We start from the raw sequence: 17,398 nt of genomic DNA on the forward strand, positions 1-17,398 counted from the left end.
TCATAGGCGAAAACTATGGGCTTTGCCGATGCCTGTTAGAAATATGGTTCTAGCAGACGTTCCTGCTTCTGCGGAAGATCTCTGGGATTTTAGATAACCTGCTTTCCAGAAGAAGTAAAAGAGCAGAGAGAGACTTACCATTAATGTCCATTTGAACTTTCACCTCCAAGTCAAAGTTCTTACAGGCGAGGTCCTTCTCTGCTAGCATGGCATTGTAAACAGTTACCACCTACAGCAACAACAGGAAAATAGGTTGGATGTTGGTGCTGCATTTATCAAGCTACAGTGAAGAAAATCCTAAAAGTATAGAGGTGTGATAAACCTGATTTTCTCCCATCCATTCTTATCCTAGGAAAGATGGTTGGAGTTTTGTACTAGAACAACACTCCTCATCGTGTTAAACCCCTGCAGTGGTGAAGACCCTATGCTAGAACCCCCCTGGGTCTTCCTGTTTAACCACCTGCTCCGGTGAAGGGACCATCACGCTATTAAACTACTGTGACTACCACATCAGTCTCCTGTAGTGCGTTTTGAGGGTTGGTGGAAACCACAGTGATTTAATGTTCCGGGACCCCTTAGAATATCTTGCACATCCTGCAAACTCCTGCCCCGGTGCAGGAAACATTGCTGTAACAGTGCATTAGGAGTCCCTCATATCATCTTGTGCCCAACCTTCTGCTTTCTTGTAGAGCCCCTTACTATAGTAACACAGTGGTACCCTATGAAAAATTGTGTTCTAAGCCCTGCTGAGGTGTACAATACCTCCTTTTAGTAGTCAAGTTGTACACTCTGAGATATTGTGTTCAATACTTACAGAGATGTAGGGGCCCTTTTTGTAGTAATTCATTTGTACCTCTTTGTACATTGTGTCAAATCCCCTGCTTTTTTGAAGGAGCCCTTAATGTAGTAATATAGTAGTACCCGCTGGAATATTGTGTCTAGAACAGTGAGGTGTACGACTCCTCTTTGTAGTAATGTGGTTGTAAAGTCTAAACAAGTAAATAAATTAATAACTAGTGACACTTCCACCTAATCAGTCAGTTGTACCTAAACCTCCACAGAAAACCAATGCTTTTGCTACTGGTCCAAGTGAGTCACTCCTTCACAACTACAGATAGGGAAACAGACATGAATACTATCATTAACTTTTATACCTCAACATCTCCACACAACTCGTCATTAGGAGTGTCACAAGTGGATGGTATCATAACTTTTTATGAGGAGTTATCAAGAGGGCAATAAACACATTATCCTTTGAGACATCACAGACTTCGCTGTTGTCAATTGTAAGTAATGGGGTCTCCAGTTGAAGGGGTTTGCACCCTGTCCAAGTAGGGACAGTCACTCTAGTTAGGGTGAGGGGATTTTCAGCCCTGGGGACCCCATCCCCGGGGCCTGGACATATGTTTACTTCGTTTTTTTAAAAAAAGAATGAGAGGGGGCCGTGAGGCCACCCTCATGGGCCGGTTTTGGACCTACGGACTCCATCCACCAGGGCCCTGACTTGCCTTTTTTTCCTGTTTGTTTTTTTCAATTAAGGAAGGGGGGCCGTGTTTTTGGCCCCGGGGACCCCATCCCATGGGCCTGCCCTTTATTATTATCATTTTTAAATATTGGGGGCGGGGCACATGGCCCTCTTCCCGGGCTGATATCGGCCTGGGTACCCCATCCACCCAGGGCAGAGCCTGTAGGGTGGGTGCCCTGGTCCCACCTAGGGCACCCACTTACATTTGTTGGGGACCGTGGGGGGTGCCTGAAGGTCCGCGCTGTCCCCGATGGCTCCCTGCCTGCTGCGGGAGCTGGCATTGCTTTGAGACCCAAGGAGCTGCTGAACATGCAGCCCCCTGAATCTCAAAGCAATTTGTCTGTTTCCCTGTTCGCTTGATAGTGGGCAGGGAAACATACACATGCTCCGCTTTCAGCAAGAAAGAGTATTTTCTGCTCTCGCTTGCTGAAAGCGGAGTGTTTGCTATGGCTTGGCGGGAGCATGCCATATATATACCTTAGTTATGGTTAGGAAAACCTTATTTATTCCACACAAACCAAACTTTAACTTTAGAATTTGTAATGTTTGTGTAGTTTTAGTTATACCTTAAATTTATATTTTACGTGCCACCATTAAATTACTATAACTTTATTTTATTCTTGGTATCCAAACAATCTACAACTACACGAACATTAGAAATTAGAAAGTTATAGTTATACCATCAATTTTTTATTAATGCACCAAGTGTAACTGGAGCACCTCCATACACAGTGTTGTGAACTCGGTAGCTACACTTACATTAACTATAACCCACGCCTTTTCCATGCACTGCTTATATCCTTTCATATTAAATTACTTTTACCATCTGAAATTATAACATTCATAACAACACTTATGCCATCGCAAATCCCACCATTTGTCAGAACACAATGCATGGTAGAGTGGTGAGTTTCTTTTTACTATTGGTGAGTGTGGGGAGAGGCCATGACCTTCATAAGGCAAAACTTTGAGTTGTTCATCACATCAAATAGTATATTACACTCTGCGCATCTGCATTTATGGTCTATGCACATATTTATTTATGTGTAATTGTATCGGTTTTAAAACAATGGTTTACAACCAAAACCAACATGCAGGGGATGAAAGTTGTGCACAGAGAGCATGTGAATATTAGTAGAGTGGTTTCCATGAGTAAAACAATGAATCTGCAATCTGTGAGGCAGTAAAAGGCATTTTGTCCTGTGAATGTTGCTCTTCTGTGGTAAGCAACTGAAATTGTACCTTTGCAGTGCAGGAATAAATGTGTGCCTGTGGGTTCATTAATATGGTTACAAATATTATGTGTTATTGGGCCATCTGTTTTTACACTGCCAAATAAAACTTGCTATTTGGAGTAAGTGGACTAATAAACGCAGATTCAGACTTTATTGACTTCCGTGGAAAGGTCAAACCCCATGTATTTGCTGTAGCAGATCCACATCTTCTGGGTCTTCTTGACCTGGATCATCATGGGGATCTTCAGTGCTTCACTCTATGGGCCAGTGCTAAGAGAATGCTCTATGAATGTGCTTGAATTGCAATGTTTATATCTAATGCATATGAAAGAACAGCAGACTGTAAACCCTACATGGAGATGCACAGTTAGCAATCTGTTCTTATCGCGATTGTAAAGGATGGGCTATCATGATAGAAATATGACAGAATTATGTTGACTTACTGTTAAAGTTCCTTGTCCAGCACCCTTCGCCTCAACTGTGAAATCATGGTTCAGTTTGGTCTGGAAAGAAATGAATTGTTACTTTTTTCCACTTATTCAATGTCCATCAGATCATAATCACTATTTTTTTCCCCCTATAACTCATGGCCTTCATAAATGTGTGACCCATATCCAAGCCGTTCTTGTTTACAGCAGTTAGCTGGTAAGTAGCAAACACAAGTTAGTGTCATGGATGGATTGTGAATTGACTAAGACTATTTTAGTACATTTTGAATAAATGATGGTAAGTTAGGTGATAGTAAGCATTGATCATAGACCACAGTGGCAACTGGTGCCAAACAAGATGCCCTAAGATAATGTTTTTTATTTATTATTTTTAAATAGAATAGCACTGGTGGACACCTAACCTTTACTTGACATTTTATTTACATCCTCTGAGCAACATATGCTGCTGAATTATATTCCGGTCCAAGTGTGAATGTATTTGGTTTTGAAATGCCAGTAATAACATCCAAGTTTCACATGATCTTCTTGCTGCTGTGCTTCTAGGTGGATGTATGACGTTACAACGCATACCATTACCACGCATACCATTACAACTTTATCAATTTCAAATATTCAGGGCCATTCCCTTTACCATGAAATTCCCTTAAATGGGGCGGAGGAGTTTAACCCCTTGCATGCGGCCGCGATTCTGCGCCTGTGCGGCAAAATCGCAAGTGGGCGGGTTTATGACGGCCCCCAGCCGTCATCAGCACACGAGCGCCGTAGTGCATGACGGCTGGGGGTGGTCATCAGCATGCAAGGGGTTAAGCATGAGATTTCCCAACAATCACCGTGTTGGACCCAACTAAAAAAAGTTGTGACAAGTTGTTTGGCTATTGCATTCAGGTGTATTGCTTCAGGTGTCTGTATGAAAGTATGTATCCATTCTGCACAAGTGCACAGTATTGGACGTCGTACTACGTGGCAGTCCAAGGCCCACCGGACCCGTTCGAGGACCCAGAGGGAGCACTGCCCATGCCAACAGGGATTATTTAGGTACCATTTACCTTGGCTCTGCCATTCATCTCCATTTAAATTTGCAAGCTGACGTGGGGCATCAGTGATGCATCAGCCCACTATGAGCATTGCTAACAGGCTGAGTGGACAGGGGGCCGTAAACGCTGATCAATTTTTCTTCTAGGGAAACTTTGTATGTGATATTAAGTTCTACTTTGGTGCACATTTAACCCTGATGTGTGTTAAGTATTAAGAAGGTACTGGGTTGCACTAATTTAGTGAGATGTAGTGATAAGCCGTTTAATAGGCTGCCTAAGGGTCTACCACAAAACAAATCAACCAATTAATTACATTTCACAGAAAAAATGGAACATGGTTTAGCAAACCTAGACTCAGATAATTCAACTTGACTACGGATAATGGTATATTACAACATATTATTGACTTGAGCGCACTCAGTGTATATGGTGAGAAGATCCCACTTAACCTCTTTGGTTGGTTGTATATTGCAAGTGAAGTTAGTTAAATGCATGAACGCATGAGGGATATATATATATCAAATATATGAACGAGTTAACTATGTAAATTGGTTTTCAACTACTGTTCAGTGTACTAACCAAATAGAGTGTAATAATACCGGTCTATGCTATGGAGGAGCTAGTCATGAGTAAGATGACTAGATGTGATTGCATAGTCGACATTATTGGATTAACAACCTTGTCTGTGGCTCATCAGAAAGAATTTTGTGTAAAATGTTGACAATAATTCTTAGCAATATAGTAAGGATTGTGTTTCATAGGAAGTTGCCTTACATGGCAACTTTATTGAAATCTTGATAGTGTTTATTTCTGTAGCATGACAGGTTGGATGTCAAAAACAAAACAGACTGAGTCCAGAATCTTTAATACAAATCAAAGTGCTCAGGTCGACTTTGCCTTGGGTCAGCCAAGACAGTAAGAATCCTCCCTTGAATGCTTTACTTCACAGGTTACAGTTTTACCGACCAATCACTGGGCTACAGAACAAAGAATGGGGAGAGACATTTCTGCAACCAGATTAAAAGTGGAGCGAGACAATATTCTGATACTGAAAAATAGCCTCGTTATGATGGGCTGTCCTCAGGAATCTCTGTTTTAGTGACATCCGTCGGAATCAGAAAACGTCAGCCAAATACGCCCATGTGAACTTTCCAAAAAAGACAGATGTGGTATGTGAATGTATCTTAAACCTCCCTTAATCAGAACCCAGCTCCAAGGTCTGAACAAGTACATTTCAATATAGCGTTATAGCCCGCCGCTGCGGGCTATACCGGCTATTAAAGGCCCGCTGAATCGTTAAAGGCCCGAGCCGAAGGCGAGGGACTTTAACGAGACAGCGGGACTTTAATTGCCAATATAGCCCTGCTATGAAGAGCTATAAGGCTATTAGAACATTCTGTCACTAGAGGGCAGAATGTTCTAACAAAGGGTTCTCAAAGCTCGAGGGGATATAAATCCCCTTGAGCTTCGAGAAGCCTTTGTAGAACATTGGAATGTTGCTCTGCGGGCCTTTACCGGCCCATAGAAGCAGGGAGCACTCCATTGTCTGCAATGGAGCTCCCAACATTCCGATGTTCTAATACAGGTAATAAACCCAGTCTCTCAATTTGGGAGGCCTGGCACAGCAACTTAAAGGTCAATTAATTCAACTGCTCCACTGTCCAAAACAGAAAGAGCTGCCTTTCAACAAACATGTGTGGATTTGTATTGACTTTTACCAAGTGTGCTTCTGATAGTCAGGCCCATCTTGCTGGAGATGGACGGGTGGGTAAAACAACATACCAGTGTCAGCTCTAATCATATTCCCTACTTCAGTCAATCAAAACATTTGGTCCTGTACTTCCACTCTACATCCCTCACTCTTTCAAAACGTATCATGCTTTCCACCTCCACATGACAAAGATATTTCACACTGTATATATCTGTGGGTCTCAAGTTGTTTTAAGTCCTGGTGGTTTATCTGCTGCAGGCCATTACAGTACCATCAGGAATAATGCTTCTTAATGATGTGTTTGGGACGAGTGGTTGGAAAGGAAAGGGGGTTGAACAAGTATAAATCACTCCTCAAAGGTTCAGGTGGACACGCAAGTGGTTGGGTCATTACCACTTACCAAAATTTGGCACAGACACTGCTGTGCTCAACTCACTTTCCCCAGACCTGACTAATACAAGAATATGGGGGCTAAACCCCACATCTACGTCAATGTGAATATTAGTTGTAAGGCGGCACTTATCATCCAGAAAAGCAGTCAATGTCGTATGTGGATTTAATTTGAAAAGTCATGTTTAACCTACTGAATTTTATGTGAATATTTGCTTGAAATAATGGTTTTAACGTCAAACGTCTTGTTTAAAATGTTGGTGAACTTTTCATTTGAAATACTGTTTTTGGTTTGATTTTCATTAACGTTTCAAAAACAAACCAAAACAAAAAACGGTGAGAAAGAATAAGTGGAAAAAAGCATGTCATGGACTACTGTCTTTAATTAGAAAACATCCACTCTGAATACTGGCGTAGTGTCTTAAGTGCGCCACATTCCCTGTGTGTCCGAGCTGTAGACTTCAATGGTTCTAATAAATGATGATGCAATGGAATATAGGTGTTTTTTTGGCTGGGTTATCGCTGACATTTGGGCTGGGGAAGAGGATAAACCCTTCACAAGAGCTATAGATCTGACGCTGTAGCTCTACCTAACATTTAATAAATCTGCCGTCGTCTAAATACCAGGCTCCTGTCCCATCAGTGAAAAACCTCCCTCCACGCTTGATGTTCTGGCAATGAGGTTTTTAACAAGCATTTGCAATGCAATAGGTCTTGCATTATTTAAGTTTGAGATACTGGCATTGCTAAATAATGCAACACCAATAGCTCAAACTTTAATAATGCGAGACCTATTGCATTTCAAATGCTTTTTTTTGTTTCTAGTTAATCACGTAAAGTGACACTGCCCATAAATTGCTAAATTATCTGGTGTGTTTGCTTAGAATCGCTCAAGCAAAACAGCTGTGGCCTCATTTATGAGGCTGTGCGTCACTTTTACGCCAACGGTGCGTCACTTTTTGTGACGCACCAGTGGCATAAAAAATGCGCCTTGTTGCGCCATATTTACAAAGTGACGCATCTAGGTAGATGCGTCACTTTCTAAACCCCTGCAGCACATCATACCTGCACCATGTATAATGTATGCAAGAGGGGGCGTTTTGACGCAAGAAAGGGTCATGGAAGTGACACAGTGAAATCTATAAGATTTCACTGCGCCACTTCTAGGACACAAATGTGTCAATTTCTTACGCTTGCCTCACATCAGGCGTAAATCTGACGCAGGCCCTTTCAAATGGGGCTTGCCCCATGTGAAAGGACAGATTGCTGAAGTTGCGTCACTTTTGTGACACACTCCAGCAATGCGTCACTTTTGCGCCATACAGATACGTCGAAATTCTGACGTATCTGTAACTCCTTGCGCCATGATGCATTATACTGTAAATATGACGCATCATTGGTTTCACAAGGAGGGCGCAGTGAAAAGTGACGCATCGCTCTTTTCACGCAGCGATGCGTCACTTTTCATAAATGAGGCCCCTGGTGTTTCCACAGCTTCAAATTAGCATACTTGCAGCTTCTGAGAAACCAGGTAAGCCCGTTTCGTAGCGTCAGCGCTTCTCGGAAGGCATGCTTGGTTTACACCGGCCATACTTGTCCTCCGTGCCCCCTGTGCATGCCTGCTTCACCAGCACCAGGGAGGCCTAGCAGGCTCAGTCTTCACACTGGGTCTGCTCGTGGTGTCTGTCTGGGCCACGAGCACTTGCCAAGACGTCTGTTTCTCCACATCCGGGCTGCTGCCCAGGCACCCCTTGTAGCGCAACAACCCCCACTGACATGCCTGCTACATAGCACCAGAAAAGCACCACGGGCATGCCTGCCTCAGACATAGCACCAGAGAAGCACCACAGGCATGCCTGCTTCATAGCACCAGAGAAGCACCACTGGCATGCTTGCTTCACGGAATCAGAACTGTTGCTCGGGTGTAGATCCCGGATGTACTCCATGGCTTGAGCGCTCCGCAGCACCAAGGCTTCCCAGGCCTGTGTCTGTTAACAGCTGTGCTGTGCACCCTCCATGCCTAACAGTGCACCTGGGCCGCTTGCTTGCTTTTCATTAACTACTAGCATTCCAAATTGCCTTTATCCAGGCTGCAGTTTTGGCATTGCTTTGGCGCTTCATTAAAGTGTGCTGTGTGACTGGTCCAGTTCCCTTTAATTCCATTGCCAGATAAGAAGGGGGGTCTTTCCCATAAGCAAGCAAACTACATATTGGTGTTTATTGACCAATATCCAGCTCGAATAACACTTTCCGTAAAATTCCAGACAAGCTTGGGAGGGAAGTGGCAGGAGCATGCACTAGGCGCCCCCGCAAGCCATCTTGTAGTGGAAGTCATTTGTATAGCTCCTCTGTCCCGCAAAACACTTCGACGCTCTAAAAGTTAGTTTAAAAGTATGTAGACGTGAAGATCTTTTATTGTAAATGATGTTAGACAGCACCAGCACAAGAGTTCCTTTTAGGGAAAGGTTGGGGGTTGAAGACGTCTGAAAGGGGTGGGGGGCTGGTAAGATGGCCCCTCAGTTCTGCAATCACACATGTGGCTCCCCACGATCACCAGCATGAACTCTCTTCAAAGTCTGACAATTCTGGACGAAACAGCGTATGGGTTTAAAGTAGCGCTCACTTTGTAACAAGGGTTTTCTAGGTCCTAAGACATCAGCCATTGAATGAGCAAGGGATCATGAGTGTGCTTTTACGTCTTGTGCAACCCTAGCTACTAAGTAACAGGACGAGGTACAATACAAGGAGGGTGGGGGGAAATAAAGTGAGGGGGGAGAAATACTTGTTCATAGAGGAGGGGGCTCTTCTCGATTGCTCCTGTGTTGGGTAAGCGGCGCACACGAATGAAAGAAAATTAAAGAGCGCCATAAACGCGTTGCACACCGTGAGCGTGCACATCAGCGTGGCCTGCGGTTCACGCCCGTGGTGCAGAGGGAGCCCTGGCGCCAGAGAGGAAGTGCAGGAGCTGAAGTCCCGGGTCCCAGGAGGGGGCCCGGGTGAAGATCGGCCAATAGCAGTGCGGGGCTCCCATGACTGAGCATCATGCTGGCAGAAGTACAGAGGAGCTGGAGTGCTCCGGAAGCACGCCGCAGCCAGCCGCCGTTCAGGAGGATTCGCCCCGCAGACCGGGAAGTGGGGGATTCTCCCTTTTTCCAGTGGTTGTGCCGATGAAGGCACAGTGTACAGGTTTATTTACAGTGAGCCGCGCTGCCCAAACAACTGCAAAAATCATGGGAGGTGTGTGGAGGATGCATGCGTCTGCGATGAAGGTTTCACAGGAGATGACTGCAGTGAACTGATCTGTCCCAATGACGGCTTCGACCGAGGTCGTTGTGTCAATGGAGTCTGCTTCTGCGATGAAGGCTTTACAGGGGAGGACTGTGGGGAACTGACATGCCCCAACAATTGCAATAATCGTGGTCTGTGTGTGAATGGACTCTGCATCTGTTCCAAGGAGATGACTGCAGTGAATTGCGATGTCCCAATATCTGCAATGACCGTGGCCGATGTGTCGATGGCAAATGTGTGTGCAAAGAAGACTTCATGGGTGAAGACCGTTCTGTATTGAGATGCCCCAATGACTGCAACAACCACAGTCGATGGGTCAATGGCCAGTGCGTGTGTGACGAAGGCTTCATGGGTGAAGACTGTGGCGATTTAATGTGCCCTGGTGACTGTAACAACCGTGGCCGATGTTGCAATGACCAGTGAGTGTGCGATGAAGGTTTCCGAGGTAAGGATTGTGGTGTGCTCAGATGCCCAAATGACTGCAACAACCCTGGTGTCTGTGTCAATGGTCAGTGCGTGTGAAACAAAGGCTTCATGGGAGAAAACTGTGGTGAACTGCGGTGTCCGCACCTTTTGGGGGCCAGAAGGTTAAACTGAGCGTGCGTGCTCATAAAAACAAAAGTGAAAGTTACCTTGCGGAGGCTTGCGACAACGGAAGGGAGACAGGAGATGTGCGCATCGCGTGGCTGTACGGGCGCGTCCACAGACTCCAATCGCCAAATGCCCTGCACGTGCCATCTACTGTCCCACTTCCGAGGCAAGTCGGTGACAATAGATTGCTCTGGCGACAGCGCTTTCGCGCCTTGCTTCGCCAGGCAAGACCTAAAAAGCCTGTGTGGAGATGCAGGAAACTGGTGAAATTGATGGAGCTCCTTCTATCAGAGGAGAATGGATATCTGTAGTTGCAGAAAGTAGAGTTCTGAGCAGCTCACACTCAAATCTGCAAGACAAACCCATCAGAATGTGTCACTGAGTATGGGAAGCCCAACAGTAAGGAAGGTGAGCATGGGGAGACATCAGCAGCCTAGCCGGCAGAGGCATATGCAGTCTCAATTTGAGGCATACAAGAAGCAGCTACTGTATTTCCTGCATTAGACAGAAGCTGATGAAAGTGGGAGAGTTGTCCGGGAAATGTATCATGATGCAGTTTTCTACATTGCACCAGCACAAAAGGGGTCTGTGCACTTGTTTAGAATCTTCAGCGCATACATCTCCTTGAAAAATCTCTGAGGCAATGAATGTTTTGCTGACAGTAGAACTTGGAAACAGAGGCAATTACTGCTCTCCGTTTCAAAACTCTATTACCTGCAAAACATGCATTAACTGAGAGATTTATCAAGTTGATGTATGTGCAGAAGATACCAAAAAGAATAGCACAGACGCCTCCTGTACTGGTGGAGCGCAGAGAATGGCATTATGATAGGTTTCTCAGGCATCTGTTAAATCTACTGCATGACTTCAGTTAAAGAGCTACGTTTGGTCTGGTAGAATGTGTGCCTTTAGACTGAAACAATTATTTGTGGCTAAACCCTTGAATCACCTTTGCCTCTACAGTGTGAAGTGCCATGTACACTGTTTCACCATGGCTGTCATTACTCCCTTGGATAGCTGCTGCTTGAAAGTGAACAGTTCACACTGAACGGATGCCTGATTGAATATTGATGTCAAAGATATTGATGAACAGAATATCTTGTCAAAAATATCGAGGACCAAATTATCGAGAAGGTAAGTGCAAATAGGTAAGTATAGATTTACAATTCTTAACTCCACATCTGTGTACCTTGAAAATATATATGGTCAAAGTATGTATAAGTGGAGTTAAGTATAGAGCAATTTTGCTTTACTATAGAAACTTATCTTAACTCGATTTTTGGTTACGATATTCTTAACACAATATTTTGTCCATGCAATATTTGTTCTTCTATATTTTGTCCAAACGCTAATTCCACTGACAAACGATATTCTGTAACAGGCATGCCAAGCCTACAAGCAACAGTTGGATCAGGGAATGTGGAGCAAGAGTGGGGAATGTGCGCAACACTATTATGTCTGACGGGAAGTGAGTTACTGTTGTCGACTCCACCGTCAACCTAGCACAAGGTGTGGAGGCTTGATTTTGATCATGGGGGCGCTATTCACAGGAGCTCTCCAAATTTGGGGTCACTAAATCACCTTCTGGCACTGACAATCAGAGCATAAGGGGTGTCATGCTTTATGGGAAAGAAAACTCATATGAACTGAAAACTTAGGAAAATGACTTCATAATGACTGTTGAATTTTGCAAAATCAGAGATAGGACTGTAGTGTCTTGTTAAAACAAATTGTATTACTCCTGGTTGATTGGAGTACTGTCTTTAAAGATGTTGTGCCTGTCTGCAGGAAAATCCTTCCTGCACGATAACCTAAGAGGCCAGAAGATGGGACAGACACTGTGCAACTGTTTAACATTTAGTGTTATTGATTACTTGCAGATGGTCTTTGTATGGTTGTGCAACACTGTTTTCCTGCGACTCTCTGTGAGAAGTACAATAGATTGACATAACAAATCCTTAAGATTTGTAGAAATTTGTGTATTTTTTAATTTATTGTTGCTCTACAGACTGTTATATGTTATACCACATGAGAGTATGTGATTACAACCATTTAATTATTGCTCGAGGGGCAGTGAAGTTGAAAATGACAATGGGTAGTGCACTCCTTGTGAATCAATGCTATGCATACACAGTCATTATTGCAGCAGCATCAATAATAGGAATTGTACAAAAATTCTGATGCTAATGAATTCCTGCACGATGTGAAGCTCAAATGGTGATTTGGTACTTGTACATATGTAGCCTGTGTATGATATCTGGTATAGTGTGGTTGGATTATAGGGTAGGCGGAATTACCTTCATTCATGCACATAATTTTAGATGTGATGTATGTATGGAGATTGCATAGAAGACCTATCTTAGTGCAATTAATGTTAACATGCTAGTCTGTTTGACCTTGAATGTGATGCTAGCATGCTAAAAATGTGTTTGCAGTTAAGGCTACGAAGGATACGGCTCTGTTGCAGTATGTGCTGTATTTATGTATAGTGTATATGAGTATGAGATTTGCGATCAATATGAAGAGATTGCTTACAGGTCTTTAAATATGTCCTGTGTTTATTAACTTGCAACTGAAAGAAGTGTTAGTTATCTTTGAATTTTAAGGAGTGAGTAACTATGGGATGCCTAGAACAATTATCAAATAAGTGTGTGTGGAGGTAGGGATTGAAGATTATGTGTTGGAGTCTGGTCTTATAAGTTTGTAAGATGAACTATGGTTAAACCCTCTCTCATGGATTTGACCTACGCATGTGAAGACTTTGAGTGTAATGGGTTCCCTGCTATCAACGGAGGCTAGAGGCTCGATCATGCTGGCCGTCAGTTGATGGTGAGCGCATGACTGCTTGCCTGGGTGTCTTTGTATGTTGTGAATGGAAAATATGAGGTAGGATAAGCGAGCAGGTCTGAGGGGGAGCCATACGACTTACAGATCTTTGAGCCATCTCCATGTTTGTGATTTGCAAAATGCATCTTGTCCTGTGACTTATATTTGGCTAGAGGTTTAGGTAGACTTGTGTCATGAAGGATTACAAGGTTACTTAAAATCTTTGCAAAGTTTCTGTTACTGCTTTCTTGCCTTTGTATATCTATAGGGGTTCTGGAAACTAAAAGGATTCATTGGTTGAGTGTTGTGTTTTGAATGATGGTGGTGTAATTGTCCTAGACATGTACAATTTGTCTTTTAATATTTTCTGTGAAAAGGAGTTGTGTAGTATATTGTATATACCCCATTCTACGCATGTGTGAGATGGTGTTTGGAATGGTGAGAGTGGCTGTTGATGAGCTAGAATGTTGGTGTGAGTGATGGCTTGTGCCTGGCAGTTATGGGGTGAAGGGAGGCCGAAGGCACGAAGAGCGCTAAAGACATATTAGGCTAACCGGAAGTAAAGATTATTTCATTTTTTACCTAGGTGTCTCCAGACACATCTATGAAGAACCTTCCACCAGACTTTACAAAGTGTTTAATGCCAAGCTTTTCTTATTGAATGAATGTTTTTAACCTTTCATTTGATGTGCTGATCTTAATGTACAATAATATTTTTGAAATCCATCTTTCATGTGAACTTTTTGTTTAAAACACGTTTTAATTTGAATCTTATTATTATGTAGAATATACAATGGCGAGATTCCATCAAAATAATGTTTATATGGATAAACGTACTTTTTGCAATACTTGCTACACTGTATATCATTTTAATTGGAATCTTTGCTGCACAGATATAGAATTTGGTTGCATCAGTGATCTTTCTGGATAGAGTGACTATTAATCATTAAAAGTGTCATTTTTAATATTTGTTTGTTTTGGAAACCTTTCACTTGAAAATTTAATTTTAAACCAGCATATATTTTTATATACTAGTTTCATTGTTTCATTGTTCAAAGTTTTCTTTCTTAAATAATTGATTGTTGCATTTCTCTTTTTCTAATATGAGTTTCATTGTGAAATATTTTATTTGGAATATTGATTTAACAAAACATTTTTGTGGCAGATACTGGTTTTACTGGAAACGCTTTCAATTAGAATGCTGGTTTTGATATCAGCTTTCTCTTGGAATAATGAATTCCATTTAAAAATGCAATTTGAAAAGTTGGCATATGGGTGAATGTGCCTAACAAGTTCTTGTTCAACTATCCACCTGTGAAGACACCTCATTGTTTCTCATACCCACTGTGTCCTAGCAAGTCTGTCACATCAGCACAATTGACACCTTGGCAATGGCAAGCAGCCTTGGCAATGTGAAGCCGCACTTACTACCTGCCAGATGGCATAAACATGGGTTTACACAGGTGTGAATTCTGTGCTCTCTGTGCCCCATGACTCAAATAACTAATATGGGCCTACCTAGCAGAAATCAGACTGGGTCACTTTTGCCTCTGTTCTGTGGGTGTGTGGATGGCAGTGTGCAGTGTGAGCTGAACTGTTTGTATCGAAGCTGAACCATTTTTACTGAAGCAGCAAGCCTGATTTACATTAAGATTGGTGCCTGTCTGTAGTAAGTAAATGAAAATATAATGAACCGCAGAGTGGCGAGAATAACAACTAGTGGTTGGGATAAAATCTCATCTTTGATTTCTCAGTGAGACAAGCCATGGATGAAGGTTGGCCCACATGGGATTCCTGAGCTTACTGTGCAATAGGGATTCAACTTTGCCTTAATGATGAGGCTCAACAAAGCCAAAACCAGCATGAGTATGCTTTCGTTTCCATTCATAGGGAATATGACTTGACCTTTTTTGCTGATCTGTCCGAGTGGAGAATGTCTGATCAACATATGGGTCAGCCAAATCTGTAGTGGCACAGTGAGCAAATAAATAATGAACTGGAATGTAGACTGAGCAGCTAGAAAGGTGCTAAGATGAATTCCAGCATTGACCCATCAGTTTTTATATTTCACAGTGATAAGCCCCAAGTTTGATGGCAATGCCTAGATATAGGTCCTGAACATCTGTGACACAAAGTTAAATATAAACTGCATTAATGAGGTCTAACAAGGCCACAGCAAATTTTCTACTTTTACTGTGCCCTAACTAGTTACAAAAAAGGGCACAAAGAACAAATGTGTTGCAAATGCTCAAAAACCTCCAAAAGTCACTGTGAATCAACCTTCTTACATATGAACACCTAACTAGTCAGCACTGCATATTGCTGCCTTCCAAATTCCAAGAAAATGTCAACATTTCCTAATCCAATGCATTCTCTGAGGCTAATCACATGACCTTAAGCTCATTCTGTGCCCTTGAGTCCTTTTGAGGCAATGTACTCATCAGCCTATTGAGATCTTGGATTGTCATCTCAGAACCAGTATCGTAATAGCTTGTTTTTTCACTATAAGACTGCACCTAAGCTTTAAAATCATCAGGGGAAGCTTCATCCCATTTGAGTCACTGAAGCAACCATTCTCTCCAAACTCTGGGCCTCATTTACAAGGCCATTGCTCACTTTTTTTGACGCAACCGGTGGCACAGTGTGCCTGCCCATTTTTACAATGCCACGTAAAGTCACCCTGTGTCACTTTTCATGGCCTTGTAAATATGGGCCCCTTTCGTGCATTACTCTGCATAAAAGGGGCATTCCATGGGAAGGCTGTGGGTGTTCCCACGCAACATCCATGGAACCTGACATGTACCCAGATTTGCAAAGTTTTGTAAAGCTGGGAATGCAGCAATATCCTACTCCTCCCCAGGGCAAGAGTAGGAGTGGTGCAACGAGGAGAAATACTTTCATTTCTCGTCGTTTTATCTTCTTTCTATGCATGCTTCATTCTGCAGCATGTTTAGAAAAAGTACAAATGCCATAACTTATAGTTTTTGTGCAGAAAGGTGTCCCTTCCTGCCCAAAAACAATCATCCCCGCAAAGCAGACACCCTTGGAACATGACGAAAGGGTGCCTGTGCTGGGGAAAGTACACATATCCATCGTATTGTTGTTAATATGAGGCATCGTTGTGCTTTTGGAAAGATGAAGCAAGGCACAGCAATATGGCTTATGGCGCCGCACTGCTTCATTTTTGTAAATGAGGCCCTGAATGTGCAACTTCATGTAAGAAAAGATGTGTAAGCATTCAGCAGTGACTGAATGTTAGTCTTCTAGATATTGAGACAAGGTCTGTCCATTTTCTTTGGGGTACACATATGTAATCTTGCATAATTCCTGAATTTAAAAAACGTCCTCCAATTTTGCTTTATATGACATTTCTTGTGACTGTTGCTTGCTGGAAACTAGTGCGAGTATAAATTGTCTCATCATTATATTTCCTCTATTCCAGTTAAATAAAACCATAAAAGGTACAGTATAAACATTTAATAAAAATGTAATAAGATGTGCAAATACATTGTGCATTACTATTTTTCCAAGTAAACTTATGTTGTGTGTGAAATATCAGTCTAACAATACAAATCTCATCATAAATGTCTTAAGATCCATAATATTGTAATCAAAAAATAATTAAAGAAAATCAGATAAAACATCCCAAAGCTAAAATGATTTACCAAGAGGACAAGTGAACTCCTAGATAAAAGTATATAAAACCAATCATAAAAATATTTGAAGCAGTACATTAAGTATACATGGAAGTTCTATTTTAAAAAGCATTCAACCTAATGTACCATATTGCTGACAGGTATCTAGCAACTGAATACACCTCACACTCTCTGGTGTTGGTTTTGCATATTCTAAGAGCTGTACGGCGGTCCCTAAACCCAAGAAGTTTACAAAGAGGAATAACCTGTGTACGTTGTTCAGCATACGTCTTACAAAAAATAGCCTATGTTCAATATTCTCTGTAACTTAATAACTCATCAGACACAGATTGACATGTCTCCCTTTTTCATCCAGGAATGGGTAAAAGTAGCAATATGGCCAATCTCAATTTAATGTAGAGTGCACATGCAGCAGGGGTGATAACCATATTCAGGTATTGCTAATACCTATTTGAACATCAAGACGGAATCTACCAGGGTACCAGGTGAAACAGAAGAGAGTTTTACACCTAATGCATACTTCCAGTAGGAAGTCTTTAGCTTCTACCAAGCACCTTTGGGTAAGGCAAAGAGCTGGAGCCAGAAAGCTTCCAGACCTAACTTGAAGAACCAATTTTTTATATGGAACATAGCAATATCAGAAATCGATCTTAGGGGTAGGTTGAATCTAATTGGCAGAGTCAACACACTGGT

At 42.3% G+C, this 17,398-nt stretch overlaps 1 protein-coding gene across 1 annotated transcript in view; it reads right to left on the reverse strand.

Moving 5' to 3' along the window:
• LOC147748466 (A.superbus venom factor 1-like) overlaps positions 1 to 17,398 on the reverse strand; it is a 276,161-nt gene that overhangs the window by 56,740 nt on the left and 202,023 nt on the right. The window contains exons 31-32 of the mRNA XM_086962077.1: positions 3,204 to 3,263; positions 139 to 229 (exon numbers count right to left, since the gene is read on the reverse strand). Coding sequence (XP_086818203.1) covers positions 139 to 229; positions 3,204 to 3,263 — 151 coding nt within the window. The remainder of the gene's footprint in view (positions 1 to 138; positions 230 to 3,203; positions 3,264 to 17,398) is intronic.

This window comes from Lissotriton vulgaris, chromosome 1_1, assembly GCF_964263255.1.
Source record: "Lissotriton vulgaris chromosome 1_1, aLisVul1.2, whole genome shotgun sequence".
NCBI lineage: Eukaryota > Metazoa > Chordata > Amphibia > Caudata > Salamandridae > Lissotriton > Lissotriton vulgaris.